Source organism: Egretta garzetta, unplaced genomic scaffold (genome assembly GCF_000687185.1).
Source record: "Egretta garzetta isolate BGI_Z169 unplaced genomic scaffold, ASM68718v1 scaffold575, whole genome shotgun sequence".
NCBI lineage: Eukaryota > Metazoa > Chordata > Aves > Pelecaniformes > Ardeidae > Egretta > Egretta garzetta.
Window position 1 is genome coordinate 2,108,080 of NW_009259790.1, and position 15,465 is coordinate 2,123,544.

The window sequence follows — 15,465 nt, forward strand, 5'->3', positions numbered from 1 at the left end:
GCGGCGTTTCACGCTTGGCGAGTTTTTGGGGTTTTTTTTCTGCTAAGAAGCGTGCGTTGTAACTTGTGCTGTCCTTCATCCAGCTAAGGGAAAAACAAGGCCCGGTTTCTGTTTCTTTAATTTGTCGAGACAGTATTCTCGGTTGGGCAGCGCTCTTACTGTTACGGAAAGTCGGACCTGTATTACAAGAAGTAAAACAAAAAAACACCCCAAAGACTGTCAATTGCAGCCATCAAAATCGATGGCCAAAGCTTATCTTTGCGTAAGTTCTGTTGATAAATCTGGATTTACTGATAAGATGCTCCTTCTTTAGCTTGAGTTTTAGATCTGTTCTTTACTGAAATGTCTAAGGGAACCATAAACCAAAGTCTTCCAGCCCCACTCCTTAATTTCCTAGGGAAATGAAGCGACTTTACAAAGTGTCTTTGTTATTTCCTCTTTCTTTCATGGATTTAAACAAAAAAAAAAAAGTAGGAAAGCTATGAAAACAGAAAACAAACCTTGAACAGTATCTTATTATTTTGTGGGTAGGGAACGAGTGGGAGGAGATTCACTTAAGGTGAATAAAGAATGTGGAATGAGTAGGTGTTAAATTGTTGCTGTATGCTCTGTTTCATTTGTTTTATTTAGATATTTCATTTTGACAACAGTCAAGTTTGTTTATCTTTACAGAAATAAAAACTGAAGCCCAGTTATGCCTGTGTTATTAAGTGGCTTTTTCAGCTGACATAACAGAATTGTGTGACTGTGACCAGAAGTATTAGATTAAGCAGAGGAGTGAACTTGGAACTATTGAAATGCTTGTCGTGTACCGTTTTCCCTGTTTCACTCCTCCCCCATCAGCACATAACATGTTTGAAATGTCTTATGTAATGGCCCAGTGATGCATGAGCATGAATATTAAATTTTTTGTGCCTTTGCTATCTGAAGAAGATATATCTAAAAAGGTTTTATATTAAGATTACTTTTTCCTTCCTCATCTTGATGCTAGTCCAAGTCTGTTAAGCAGCTTACAATCTCTGTAAGGCATGTTTTAATGTAGTTTATTATCTCTAATTATTAATTTAAACTGTTAGGTGGTTAGGATGTGGAATAAAGTTGCTTTGAGAAGTCTGCTTTGGGTCAGGCTTATTATATGTTGGGTGCTTGGTGTCCAGTTTGATTCTTGGCTGGGTTGGAACTGGGGGTAATAGAGATGGTTTTTGTTGATGCCATCTCTCTAGGAAGCAGTTAGGGTATCACTGTCTGGGTGCTGCTTCCTCTTCTCACTTGCCTCTGTTGAGGTAGGGGCCCGCTTTCTTGTGTCCCTGGGGTGGGAATTACACGTAGATAGCTTTTTGGATCCTGAACACATTATGCTTGTTGCTGCTGTTAGTGGTGCAGGAGGTAGTGGCAGAGACAGACTTTTGCTTCTTATAGGTGAAAGGGCTTTACACTGCCTGCCTTTTAGTCATGTGTTCACTCCTATTATTCTGTTTCAGTCTTCCCCATTCTCTTTGCAGTATTCCCTTTATTCTAGGACCCTGGTTGTGACTTCTCTCATCTGGAATACAGTTTTCCTCTATGGAAACATCGGTGAACTGTTCACCTTCTCATTTTATACGCAGACTTCTGGTCTCACAACTTCTGATTGCTGATGAAAGTTTTGACACACAATGGTATAGATGATGGGTTAATTTTTGACTCAGTTGATTTAATATTTTGAGTTTGTTACCTTCTCTCCTGCCTGTGTCATAAAGAAAGGGGGAAGACTAATGCCAAAACACAAAAGGGGGTCTCTTTGCTCAGTGTGATTTTTCGCTAGACTTGCACCCCAGGCAAGTTTTGTAATTCAGCTGAACCACTGAGGTTGGTAGAGATCTATCAGCAGCAATCATGATAACATTTTCAATGTGCTTTGTACTGTACAAAGATGTAATTTGAGATTCCTGTAACCCAGTAATTGCATTAATAGTGAACTTGGTGATGCATGGCAAGAGGATATGCTTATGTATCTTAAAAGAACATATCTATAAACCAGATGTAGTTTTTAAGTTTTAGCTCTATGGAGAAGGAAGTGCAGTGACTTCCAGTTGTTTTCAGCATTTAGGCCTAAAGGTGTAGAGAATGCTTATTTGAAGTATTTATAATAGCTGGAACCTTAATGTCAATAATGAACAATAACAGAATTGTTTGGTCAGCTGAAGGTCATTAATTCCCAGTGGTAGTAGGTCTGGTCCCCAAATAATGTTATGGATTTTTTTCTCTATTCTTCATTCATCTCTAAATAAGCTGTCTGCACAACTGTATGCAGCAGGAGAAAGGATTAGTCCTGCCCAGTTCCCTGTCCTTCAGGGCTGAATTTTCAACTGGGGGAACTTGTGTGCATGGCAAAGAGTAGATCCTTGCTCCCTGGGTTGGCAGTTGAGAAATGGAGAGGCTAGACCATCCAAAGTTTTAAGCGGTGTGGCCTTCCTTCTCAGAATAACCAAGGCCTGTATTCCTTCTACAGAAAAACTCAATTGTCTGCATTCTGTATGAATTTACTGACTTGCATTCCAAAGATAATTCTGTTTTGCAAAATAGTCTAGCAATTGTTGTGTTCAAAGCCCTTGTGCCTAAAGAATTATCCCAGGCTTATCCTAAATATTGTGAATGTCCTTTAAAACTTACCTTGAATGCCTCAGAAGTGCCAAAGTACAGAAAACAAAAAAAAAAAATGTTTTGCCCTGGGCTGGAAGGAAAGCAAATAACCGGTAAGAGGCGTAACTGATTTGTATAAGAGAAAGTGTAGGTATTCCTGCCTGCCAGAGCTGGCACAGACTTGTTTTCCTTTGTATCTCCTATTTGTGTAACTGGACCAGCATCTATTGGAAAGGTGACATTGGCTACTGGCAGTTTAATTTCTGTCACTTGGCTTTGGCTTTTGTGAAACATGAAGAGTCAAAGCTTCTGATAAAGATTAAACAATATAGATTGTTCTTTAGCTTGTTTGGGTTTAGGCAGCTTTTTTGCTTTACTAAATTTAGTAAATTGAGGTTGTATTGGTCATGTAGCAGCAGCTGTAGAAATACAACATTTAATGCATCAGTCAGTTCTGCCTAGGACCTTAATTACTGATATGTTAGTCTGCTTTTTTTTTTTTTTTTTTCCCCCCAGATCCCATACTATTTTTTTTCCTTTCCTTTAGCTTGTCTCTTTCGGTGAATTGTGCAAAGAGTAAAGCAACAATATAGGCTTTACTTTTCTAGTCATAGTCAAAAGCAACAAAGCAGCACTTCAACTTTTTACATTAGTATGCACATATGTATATTTGTTTTAAATTCTGTCCCTGAAGATGGAGGAAAAAAGCTGTTGCTAAATAGGTGGGATTTTTTAAACTTTGAAAGTGTATGGATGACATTAAAAATCAAGACATGATTTTTACTTGCCTTGTATGAGTCTAACGTGTTTCTGGTTGCTCAAGAGGATCTAAGAATGATTTTGATGGGAGAGAGATGCTGTTAGACGTGCTATCTGAAACAATCTTAAATCCTCTGTAAAATCATCAAATATTGGGGCAATGTGATTGTCAAAGACAATTTTTTGCCTGAACATCTTATGGATGCAGATGAGTAAGTAGAAAAAAAATAGAAAACTGCTTTGAATACTAAATTACACCACTCACATATGTTCATCACTTGGTAGCTATTCTTTGATCTGTGATGGCAGTTGTAATGTTTCCATTAACTTTATTGTTATGGAGAAATTGGATCTGTACATCCTCGAGTTCCCATATATCAGTTATTCTTTAATATTTGTGCTAGAGGTGATAAATAAATTCAATTGTTACTCTGTTGGACTTCTTTAATATCTTTGCAAGTTGTTGGTGTGGAGTATTAGGGTTGATTAAAATTAGTAGAGTGAGGCTGATCTTAATACTTTCCCAGATTTTGACATATGCAAGGCTCTTGTGCTGGCAAGGTATTACTTTGTCAGTTGTTAATTCAGGCGACTAAATTATGTTTTACACAGCTTGCTTATTTTTACGGGAAAGTGTATGTTGATATTGCTGCTCTCTTCAGTTAATGTGAGAATTTCTTACTCTTACTAGCCCTTCTTTGCATTCTAAAAACTAAAGCATGAATGAGCAAATAAAAAATATTCAGATTTGCAATAAATTTCCTTTTGGCATTTATATTTACATTTCTTCATAGATATGCTATTGTTATTCCTTAAAACATTTATCTTATAAAAAAAGTCTTTCATATACACACCAAAAGCACAGTATGTATTACTGACTTGTGGAAGAAAAAATGTTAAGTAAAATAACATGAACAACAGTTACAAAAGGTGTTCATGGTTATTGCCTCTCTGGAGAGTAGATTACTGAGTGATATTTATATCCTTAAACAACCATATCTGAACAATTCATGTCAGTGGACTATTCTAGCTGTCCATGATATTTATCTGCAGACTGATTCTTAGGTTTGGGGTTTTTTTTAAAGCTTCCTGATATTAGAGGTCACAGTAGGAAGTGAGGTGAAATGGGGACCTTGGAGTGCTTCCATTAATTTGCTTAGTGACCATAAGAAAATTAAGCTCTTTTTAGGAGTGTGTTAGAATAGGGCTAATGCTTAATGACTTGAAATGATGTAGACTTCCCACGTTTGTTTAAGATGCTTTGGAAAGGTTTGTAAACATTATTAGAGCTGAAAGCTCTTCAGGTTGTTTCATTATTCCAAGTAATTCAGAGAAAGTAGGGTATCTTCTCCAGCCGGTTTCTTTTTTCAGGTGGGATTTTGTTGAGTTTGCTGGGGGTATTTTGGTTTTTATTTTACTTTATTTTTATCCTTCTGTCATTGATGTGAAATGGTAACCTGGCAAAAAATACTGGCTTTTTTTAGCTTAGTTTCAAGACTAACAGGAATGTATTGCATGCAGGTTTTGTTTTGTTTTTTTAACTATAAATTCCTACAAAAAGTAATTTTCTTCACAAAAATATGTATTTCCTCAAGTTAAAAGCCTTTTCCTGAATTTCAGTGTTTTCAGAATAAAGCTTTGTCCTACTGATCTTTTTTGTAAAAGTTGTGTTCTTATATTGCAGTTAGTCACAGCTGTATGCAGCTGTGGAACCATCCTTTAAATAGCCTTATCCTGAAGGTTATACAGATTGTTTTAGCCTATTTAACTTGAATGTTTGTAAATCCAGTAAATAAAAGACATGAAGAAAAAAAATCCACTGATTCAGACTACTTAAATTGGATTTAAATGTCAAGTTGACGATGTGGAATTACATTAAAGTAATTTTGTTTTTCAAATAAGTAGGTAGTCTTTGCTGCTGGTAAAGCTTTGAAAATTTTCACCTTGGTCAACTGGTAGATGTTATTCAAGCAGTAGTATTTTGCTTCTAATTGCATCTTGGCGCTTGAGTGATGATGAGAGAGTCTAGAATTAGTATAAATTAGAATTAATGGTAGTTTTCTAATCAGTTTGGGTTTTATTAATAAGTGTACCAGGGCCTTGAGTTTATTTCTACTTCTACAAACAAAATAAGTATAAAACTATTAAAAGGGGACAATGTGGAACCTTAGCTTGGTTTAGCAGTAATGCATGCAAGCTGCGCTTGTAGTTTGGTTTAGTTTCACTAACATGACTCTGCATGACCTAGAGTAAGAAGTGGAAAACCAAAGATAACATAGAAATTGGAAGAAAGGTTTCCTGTAGGAGTGTTGTGTATCTGGTGCTGATAGAGAGGGTATTGGTGCTGACCTGGGCCTTCACCCGTGTCGCTGTGAGTGCTGCAGTGTTTGTCTGAAGTTTCTTCTAAGTGTTTTCTCTGAAGCTGTGGGGCAGAGTTGTCTTTGTGTGATGGACTTAGTGTTTGTTGATGTGAGGTTGGATCCTCCTGGCCCAAATGCAAACTGCTATATATTAACAGTCATTTATCTTTCTTCCTTTTTGAGGAGTGGCATATCCAAAAAGTGGATGTTCAGGATAACATGTCCAATGTGTCAGAAGAGAGAAGCACTAGACAACAGGACATTAAGAAAGGACTTCAGTTTATAGAGTATGTTTTTGTGGTTTTATTCTTGTATGCTTATACATGTATACATATGAGATGGATAGCTCTGGGAAAGTCCTTTTAATATAGCACCAGTGGAGGAGCGAGGAGGGCCTGTGTTTCTTCTCAGAATATTTGCTAACATGAACATGGAAATCTTAAAGAAAAGACAGAACCCCTCTTTGTTCCCAAACAGAGCAGATTGAAGGTGGGAGGGTATTCCTTTTCTGCCTTTGAGAAAAATCAGCACTGAATTTTTTTGGTGAGTGGAAAATGTTGATAGCCTGAAAATCCACCTTATACTTATGGGTAGCTACACCTAAGACTAGGTTGCTACTGAAAGGGATGGGTTTGCTCACCACTCCCTAAGTGTTTCAACTCTCTGGAGCTAAAATTTAACCTAATGAAAAACCATGGTAATAGTTAATTTTCATTTGGATCAATGCCAAATTCTTTTCTAGAAGATCCTGGCTAGCTTAAAATTGTTGTGAAATTTCACACTAGTTCATTGCTCACATAAGGCTTTCTTTAAAAAAAAAAAAAAAACAAACACCCACACCAGAAAAACACCAAACAAACCTGCCCTTTTAAAAATTTAGAAACAGATTCTCAAATAGCCTTTATGGGAAGTGAAAGGGTTCCTATTTTTCTTCCTGAAAAGTTATAAGTTCTGTGCTAGAGAAAATCTCTGTTGTATGTTATACAAAAGAACTCTTAAAATTCCTGTAGTGTCATTGGTATGACTTAATTAAAATGGATGTTTTCTTTTGACAGAGAATTTGTCACTTTATAATACTTACAAGAAGATTGCTGTTCTCCTCATGTATAATTTGTTTCTGCACAGTGGAGGAGAGGAAGGAAATTGTTTTTAAACAAACAACGTTGAGGTTTTAAACTCAAAGCATTCAAAGCCTTAATACATTTTGAACAACAGAGTTAAGACTGGCTATGTAGCTTTCAAGAAAAATGAGTCATTAGTAATAAGAAAGCACAGTTGTTTAATCAAAGCTAATCTATAGCACTCTCGCCTTGTTCAGTGCAGGCAGTAGACAATATTTAGAGATTTGTCTGTTGCAGCAAGTGAGGCGGTTTTTAGTAAGAACCAGTGTTCTCCAGTGTGATCATCTTTTTAAGCAGTATGTATAATAAGTAAATTTTGTCATTTATTTTTCTAGATCTACTTTGCCCTATCCAGGGACACAAGAACAATATGAGGTAATGCATTTCCAGAAGGTTTTTTAATATGGGCCTATTTTATTTATTCTTGGTTTTAATAATCATTTAAGTAATGATATAGTATGGATGGTAATTTACAATGTCTCAATATTGGAACTGGAGGACTACTTACATTGTGATGCAGGTATTCAGGTATTTGGATGCCTGGAATTCACTCATATCGCAGTTCAGATTAACTCTCTACTGGTGTTAGGGATGAATTTGGGGTATTCATTAGATAAAAGAATGTGCTATTCTGAGTAAAGTTTAAAGTAGCACAGTAAAAGTGAGATAAAAGGACCTCAAACGCATAAATCTTCATAACTTACTTTGTTTCTGTACATGTTATTATTTTGCATAATTTTTTACTTATTTTCAGACTCATCTTTTCAGCATTTTTTTCCAATGGTAGGCGGTCTCATTGGATTTGAGAACATACTAGATAAAAATGGAATTGTTCACATTTTAGATTGAAAAAAAAATCTTTTGCTCTGCAAAAGCAACCTTTGCATACTACTGGTTTACTAGTTGCTATGGCTGCTGCTTGCTAAAGGAATGTAGGGAACATTATATACATGTGTGTGTCTTTTTTAACTTATACAAAGTAATTATTTCATCAGTAGTTCAGCCTTTCTTTTACTTACGTGTATTGTGGTGTTGAATTTAGAGGTTGTCTTGGAAAATTGTCAGAAGAAAAATACTAATATAGACAAAAGTTTGCATTTCATTTTGATTCTGTGAAGTTATAAGTATAAATTTTCTATTTAAAAATGTATTTGGAAATATGGAAGATAAACAACAAATACTGCTGTTGATGAGTGTTTCTTTTCTTTGTTCCAGTTATTTATACGAGAGCTTGTTAGAAATCTTTTTAATGAAGGAAATGATGTATATCAAGAAGGTGATTGGAGAGGATCTCTGAGTCACTATACAGAAGCTATAAATATAGCTGATTATGCTAATTCGGAAGAAATCCATGTTTCTGATGATATTTTAGAGAAGCTGCACGTGAACAGGATAGCATGTTTTTCAAATATGGTAAGCTTCTGTTTAAACGGTATGATTTCTCGAGATCAATGAGCTAACATGAAGACACAGAAAGTCTCCTAGTGAGTGAAAAGCTCTTGGTGTTGATTTGAGAATTGGGATGTTTCAGATCATAATTTTGGCATATTCTTTAATCTATTCTTTTTGTAAGTATAATCATTGAGATATATTTTGTTACTAATACTAGAATATTAACATGAGAATCATACTAGGCTTGGAAGTTGATGGAACAGTATTTTTATCCATTTACACTTCTGATAGTACCCAAGTCTGCTGCTTTCTCTGTGGAATAAGATGGCCCTTGTGGAAGAGTCAAATTTTCTTCATAACTTACTGGATTTTACATGAATGATGGCCTTACTTCTTTTTAGTTGCATAATTTGTTGACTTAGCAAAACTCATACATGCAGTGTGCAGTGGCCTTGGTGAATGTTTTATAGTGTTTCAATACCTTCGTCTAATACAGTTTAAATTCAGTATTTTGATAGTAATAGTTCTGATTAGTGCCTTTTTCTTCTTTTCCTCATAGGGATTGCATGAAAAAGTTCTAGAAGATTGTGAGGTAGCATTAAGATTGAATGAAAACAATTTCAGAGCGCTCTATCGGAAAGCAAAAGCTTTGAATGAACTGGGAAGGTATAAGAAGGCTTATGATGCTGTAGCAAAATGTTCTCTTGCTGTGCCGCAGGTAGGTAAATTATTTATAGATTATTATTTTTAAAGATTTAATACAGAAAACATATATTTACATCAACACCATGAAAGGTTTTTTGTTTGGTTTGGGTTTTTTTAATGCAGTAAAGTACTTCCATTCCTCTAAGAATTACTTTTTGTTGTGGCTGATAGCAGAGATTATAGTCCCCAAGCTCAGTTTGTTGTGTTAACTTTCAGGAAAAGAAATAGACAATTTGCATTGGGGGTCAAGTGCTGTAAGCATTTGCAATGAACACTAGAAACACTGAATTAATTGTTTAACATTGTCTGCAGTCAGAAGTATACTCATGACATAAAGAGAAAAAACACCCATAATAACAATATCATGTAATATTCATTCTGTTGATAACTGCATTTTAGCTTTCAGAGCATTCTTATCTGTGCATTGTCCTCCACCTGAATCGCTTAATATGCACCTCTAATCTTTGGCTATTAGCAAGCAGTGTGTGGTATAGTAGGAGGGATCTGTATACTGAAATGCTGGTCCCGAGGATCTGATTTCCAGGGTTGTTTGTGGTGGTTTGTTTTGTTTTTTTAAAAAAGAGTTGGAGTGCATCAAGTGCACTCCTGCAGCACTTTCAATTTAGTTTCATCCAAAATGAATCTGATTTGGCTCACTGAGACACTTCATAATGCAAACTAAAATGCAGTGAGAGGATGATTAAGAGATTCACTTCAGAAATGCATTCCTGATTTGAACTAAAATGCTGATGGAAACTTTACATGCTTTGCTCAAAATAGGACAGAATACAGAGTTGCTGCTTTTTTTTTTTTGCCTTTCTACATCAAAATTACAGTGAAATAGTTAGACAAACTGTTGAGCATAGGTTTCCCTCTTGATACAGAGAAGGTTTTGGTTGTGTTTCCAAAGACACAGCAGTTTATTTGAATGTGTAACTTTGGACTTTGGATCCTTGCTTTGCACCTCCAGATCTGAATGCTTTTGCTTCAGGTTTATATGCCTTTATGTAAGTTTTATAAATAGCTTTTCCTAGCTGTAGGGCACATTCTGAAAACTAAACCTTAAAATAATTTAAATGGATACTTATTTATAACTATAGGACAGAATGAAATATGACTAGGCTTTTAACTCAACTTTTCTAGTTGTATGATGCAATTACTGCCAAAATACAGAGTTCTCATTAAATATTCAGCAGTGTTATGTAGTAGCTACATTGTGGTAATCAGCAATGTGGCCCTCAATTTGTGTAAAAACAAAACAACAAAAAGCTCCCATGCCCTCAAAACCCAAACACCCCCCCCAAATAAACAAACAAAAAATGTCCACCCATAAAACCTCCCACTTCTCTGAACTTCTCTGGTTTTGGAAAAAATCTCTACGTTATTTTAAATTCAAATAAATGGAAGAGAAGGATACTGTCTATTTTCTGGCTTTTAAAAAAATTGCAAATATTGGAGTAATTTTACTTGAGCGTAGCTGTATTTTTCAGCATTAGCTTGCAGTCCCATATGTTTGTGAAAGAAGAAAAATGCATTATGAGACATTCTACATATAGGGATCTTGCAGAATATAGACTGAGATGTAAACAGATGTCTTGACTAGATAACAATACGTGTAAATTTTGTTATGTCTTTTAGGATGAAAGTGTGATTAAGCTTACCCAAGAACTAGCTCAAAAACTAGGGTTAAAAATAAGGAAAGCATATGTAAGAGCAAAGGTAAGATTTTATTTTAACGTTCTACATTGAGCTTTCTCTCTCTTGATATCAACTTTGTATTTAATAAAGGTATCTTTCTGTTGCAGCCACCTTCCTCAAATTCAGTTTCTAGCGATGTATCAACACAGGTAAGGTTTTGCATGTTCCAAGTACAAGCTGACTTTAAACTACAGGGAATAATTGTCTCAGAATTTCATGATGATGAAATGAAAATTGTGCAATTAACGTTTTATACAAGATGCTGTTATTTTGAACTTTAGGGTTCTGTTGATCTTTGTGTTTAGTTTTGCTGTACATTTATGGCAGACAAGGACATAAGGTTATCATTCAAGTTACCTTTGTTGAATAAATGTTAGCTAAAACATTAAATCCAGTGCAAGTAATATGTGTACTTCTAATGTCTTGAGGCAAGGGCATAGTTAATGTGGTTGGTTATTTTTTTATTTTCTTTTGTTGACAATTATCAAAGTGAAGGGTGCTTGGATAAAATCCCTTTTAATTTATGCATTTGTCCAAATTTGACCTTCATTAGCAGCTGAACTTGCATTTATCTTGCTATTTGCAATGTCTCTGAATAGCAGTAATGAAGAGGAGTTCATCTTTCTTACAGACTTTTTTTCACAGGAATGTAGACAATTTAGCTGTAAATGAGTGAGGAAACATAGGAGCAGCTCATTTAAGATACTGTTTAGACTCTCATTCCCTGAAGTATCATTCACTTTTCTTGGTTGGTTGCAGGTTTTTAGTGATACTGTGAGTGGATTTCAGTCTGCAAATGGATGCGTTATCTACAAAATTATTTGATCCTTAAATTCCAGTTAGACTTCATAAATTTCAAAGTTTATAAATCCCAAATTTGAGGACTTACATTCTTAGTCTATAAATAGGTATTTGAAAAATTTTAATGGCTCTTGTGCAAAGTGCTGAGAGGTATTTTTTTTCTCGCTTACAGAATTCTTCTGTAGAAGATATTGAGTTAGGTGAGTCTTGTTGTTTTACAGTATTAATGCTAGGAAGCTAGATACGCCATGCATATCTAGTTCTATTTGTTATGGAATTTTTTAAGATTCATCTTGTCATTTGAAAGATCTATGGTAAAAAGTCTTATCTGTTTATCTCTAAAACCTGAGATAAAATGGCTGAGCAAAATTCCTTTCAGTCTCCTCAACTTGATATGATTGTAACTGCTCCTATAGTGATTGTCTCTTTTAACTTGGAAAAATATGGAGGGGAGAATACGCCAAAGATCTACTGAAGTATCAGTTCAGTAACTTTTCCTGTCTTTCAGTTTGAGTAGTATATAAACACGATATAAGTACACATGAATTGGAAGTTAGTGGAAGCTAAAACATTTAATGTGGTTTTGCTTAAACATTCTCCACTCCCTCACCCCCCACATTGTCAGGGTAAAAGTTATGCAAGATATTTTTACATTGTTGAACAACAGTTCCTTCCAGTCATTCCCATCTTACCTGTTTCAGATTTATCTGACCAGAAGCAAGAGATGGTTTCTGCTGCTTCTTCATCAAACTTTGTTTCTGAAGTGTCTAAAGTGTCATCAGTACCTGTACCAGCTTTATCTTCCGTTATGCCTCTTCAAGTGGAAAAGGTTTCTTTGCCTTCTGCAGTGTTGGCAAATGGAGGGAATGTTTCTTTCTCTATGCCAGAAGCATGTTTAGATTGTGGAGATGGAGATATAATTATTGGGGAAGAACTTGATGAATTACTTGATTCTGTGCCTGATCCAGATGAAAGTGTAATCGTAAGACTTTTTTGTTTGTCTTCTTTCTCAAAAGACTGTCCTTACGAGTGGGATCTTGTATTTTTGTCAAGTGGGCTAGTAGTGAAATGTGAGTTAACTTCCCTAGTTACGTTGAGCTGTATTTGTGCATGGTCAGATTGATTTTCTCAGGTGCAGATTCTTGCAAATGTGGCTGTAGAGATACCAGGATCCAGCAGAGCTCCAAGGACAATTGTATTGGTTTGTGTGTTGGAAACCTTGAGCAAGGTTGTTGGGGGAGAGATACTACTTCAGAAATACTCCTATACTGCTACTAATACTACCACCGTGGGAGGGATGTCACTTCCAGGAAATGCTTTGAATAGTGAAGTAGACATTTGACGTTTGGGCTGGTGTGGTTTGTTGTTTTGTTGGGGGTTTTTGGGTTTGTTGGGGGGTTGTGTGTGTGTGCGTGCAAAGAAACCCTCTCAGAACCTGAGAGTGTGTTGGAGTTTCCACCCTGTAGCTGTAGAAACTATAGTTAAACTTACACTAATAACTTTGCAGGGCAGTAGTATTTGCGTTGTTTAGGGCTTGATTACTGTAGTTCTCTGCAGAAACTTTCCTAAAAGAAATGTTACTGCACATTGTTTTCTTGAGAGGTTTTCTTTCTGCGTGTGAACGTTCTTTTTAAATTTCTTTTATTTTCCAGCAAACTACAGGAGCCAGAGGACCTATTCCTACAGGAAATGTAGCTCCTAGTGTACCTTTCTCTGCCTCTTTGTTGGGCACGCTGCCAGTTAGTGCAGGATTTGTTCCTTCACCTTCTCTTTCAGAAATCTTTTCACAGCCTTTGGCTTCTTCACTGGAAAATTTTTGTTCACCATTAAGCACCTTTTCAATCAGTGACCCAAAAAGAGGTAAGAAATGAGCCTTAATATTTAACCTTTTACGATGGGAGTTGTGCATCAGCCAGCTGGCTTCTCTTTTTAACAAATGACTTTTCACAACTATTTAGTAATATTTAACATGTAACACTTGATCTATGCTCACAATTTTTGAGAGTATTGATTATCGGTGTTGGTTGTACAGAAGAATTTATAAATAAAACTCTTGTTTACTTGCATAAGCATGCTTCAAGCTCTCTCTGGAGTTTTTCTGCATTTATTGGATAAGTTATTAGTTTCAGGTGAATAAGTATAAAGAAGGAACCATGTTCCTTCAAACTTTTTTTTTCCAAAACAAAGGCATTCTTAGAGCTTAAACCATTTCTGATGATTTGACAATAAACAAGAGTTCTAAAAGGCTAATATAACTCTGTACTCTGAAAAGATACCAGTATTACATGTTTGGATTCAAACTCTAGGGACTATAATTTTGTAGTGAAATCAGGTATGTGAAATAACAAGATATAAACAGCCAGTGAACTAGAAAAGATAAAGCTTTGTCTCTACCAGTGTTACAGCAGTGTGCTCTCTTTAGAGTGAAGCCAAATTTACAAAATAAAATTAAAAATAGGAGAATCCTCTTGACCCTCTTTCATCTCATTTTTGATAGTTAGGTATTGCTTATCTATCTACCCTTTTTGTACTGCACAAGTATTTTCATGTTGCTTCAGCCTGTGAAGCTACTGCTGATGTTAATCAGATGGTTATATTGAAGATGACTGCCTAGTCATTTTTCAGCCCAGATGTTTACAAGGGGCCTTTACATAATTGATAAAAAATAATGATAGCAAACAAAAAAACCTTTGGTGTTTGTCAAAACCCCAAACTTTTTAATACTTCTATTGCTCAGGAATGATAATTTTTTCCATAGGTTGTTTTGGGGAACTGAAATAATTAAAACTTCTTTTTATTCCTTTAGACCTCTCAAGTTCAGCCTCTAGGGATGGAACACCAACACTTAGCAGTAATAATTCCCCATTGTTTGTAAGTATTTTTCTTGTTTTCTTTCATATCAGTTCAAATGTTAATGCCTTGAAGGCTAAATATAGATCTTAATTTTTACAGTAGAAGTTTCTATTTTTAAAAAATGGCACTTTAATCATTAAAATATTATTCTGGCTTGGAAAACAGTTGTATAGTAGCTCACAGCAACAGTAATGAACACAAAACAACATTTGCAAATTTTTTCTTATATATACAAACTTTGACTACTGTTATAGCCACTTTTCCGTTCTAAGAAACTTGCTGTAAAATACCGTGGAAGTGTAAAATAACCAACATAAGAGAGAAAATATCTTATAATCTGAGTGCTGAATGTTAGGAATCCTGGAGAACTGTCCTATACAGGAACAGAACAGAGATTGGCTTGCATCTGAGAATCCATCTGGTCTCTGTGTTCTAGTCATGCTGTATATTTTCAGTCATGCTGCTGGCTGTTGATTATGTGGGGAAGGGTGGCATGAAGGAGTACATCCTTGTGAGCCAGGATAGAGTAATAATTAGCCCGGCAAGTGCTGTTGTTCTCCCTGTACCTGCTTGGGACTTCTTATGTGCTTAGTCTGTGCTGGGTATATGGCTTCTGGAAAATCTGTGTCCCCTTCTCAGACATGTGGTTAAGTTTGTATTACGAATTTTTTGTGGGTGGTCTTACTTATTCAGTAGTTTAAATTTCAATTGTAGATAAATTCAACTATATGGATCAAGTAAAATATGCTTTCTTCCAACAGATAAATGGCCCTAGTAGTTTGTTTGGGTCCGAAAATTACATGGGAATTGCAGCCCAAACTAGAAATGACTTTTCAAATGTTTTTAGCAGTGCAACTGCTAATGTACCTGTATCTTCAGCACTTGCGGGAAGAAACCCATTAGAAGGCACACATGAGCTAAGACAGGCCTGCCAGTTATGTTTTGTCAAAAAAGGTAAGGGTCTTTTGGACTCAGTTGGGTTGAATTTTAAAAAATTAAAAAGCATACATTTAAAATTTTAGTGTTCGTAAATTAAAATACTGTTGACTTTAAACAGTGTTAATCCTGACTTGCTCTTTGCAGATGTAGTACGATCTTATGATTAAGGAACTGGTAAAATGTTTCAAGAACTATTTTATTTGCTTTCTTCTTGT

General features: G+C 35.5%; 1 protein-coding gene across 2 annotated transcripts in view; it reads left to right on the plus strand.

Moving 5' to 3' along the window:
• Window positions 1–56: 56 nt before the first annotated feature.
• The window catches only part of ZC3H7A (zinc finger CCCH-type containing 7A), a 28,162-nt gene continuing 12,753 nt past the window's right edge, over window positions 57–15,465 (plus strand). Inside the window, exons 1-12 of one of the 2 annotated variants that reach the window (XM_035895068.1) lie at window positions 57–262; window positions 5,925–6,028; window positions 7,198–7,237; window positions 8,078–8,275; window positions 8,814–8,972; window positions 10,598–10,678; window positions 10,765–10,806; window positions 11,631–11,658; window positions 12,160–12,440; window positions 13,111–13,318; window positions 14,265–14,329; window positions 15,073–15,265. In XM_035895068.1, the coding sequence (XP_035750961.1) occupies window positions 242–262; window positions 5,925–6,028; window positions 7,198–7,237; window positions 8,078–8,275; window positions 8,814–8,972; window positions 10,598–10,678; window positions 10,765–10,806; window positions 11,631–11,658; window positions 12,160–12,440; window positions 13,111–13,318; window positions 14,265–14,329; window positions 15,073–15,265 (1,420 nt within the window). In that variant the 5' untranslated portion in view covers window positions 57–241. The remainder of the gene's footprint in view (window positions 263–5,924; window positions 6,029–7,197; window positions 7,238–8,077; window positions 8,276–8,813; window positions 8,973–10,597; window positions 10,679–10,764; window positions 10,807–11,630; window positions 11,659–12,159; window positions 12,441–13,110; window positions 13,319–14,264; window positions 14,330–15,072; window positions 15,266–15,465) is intronic. The other variant, XM_009639580.2, reaches the window with a different exon arrangement.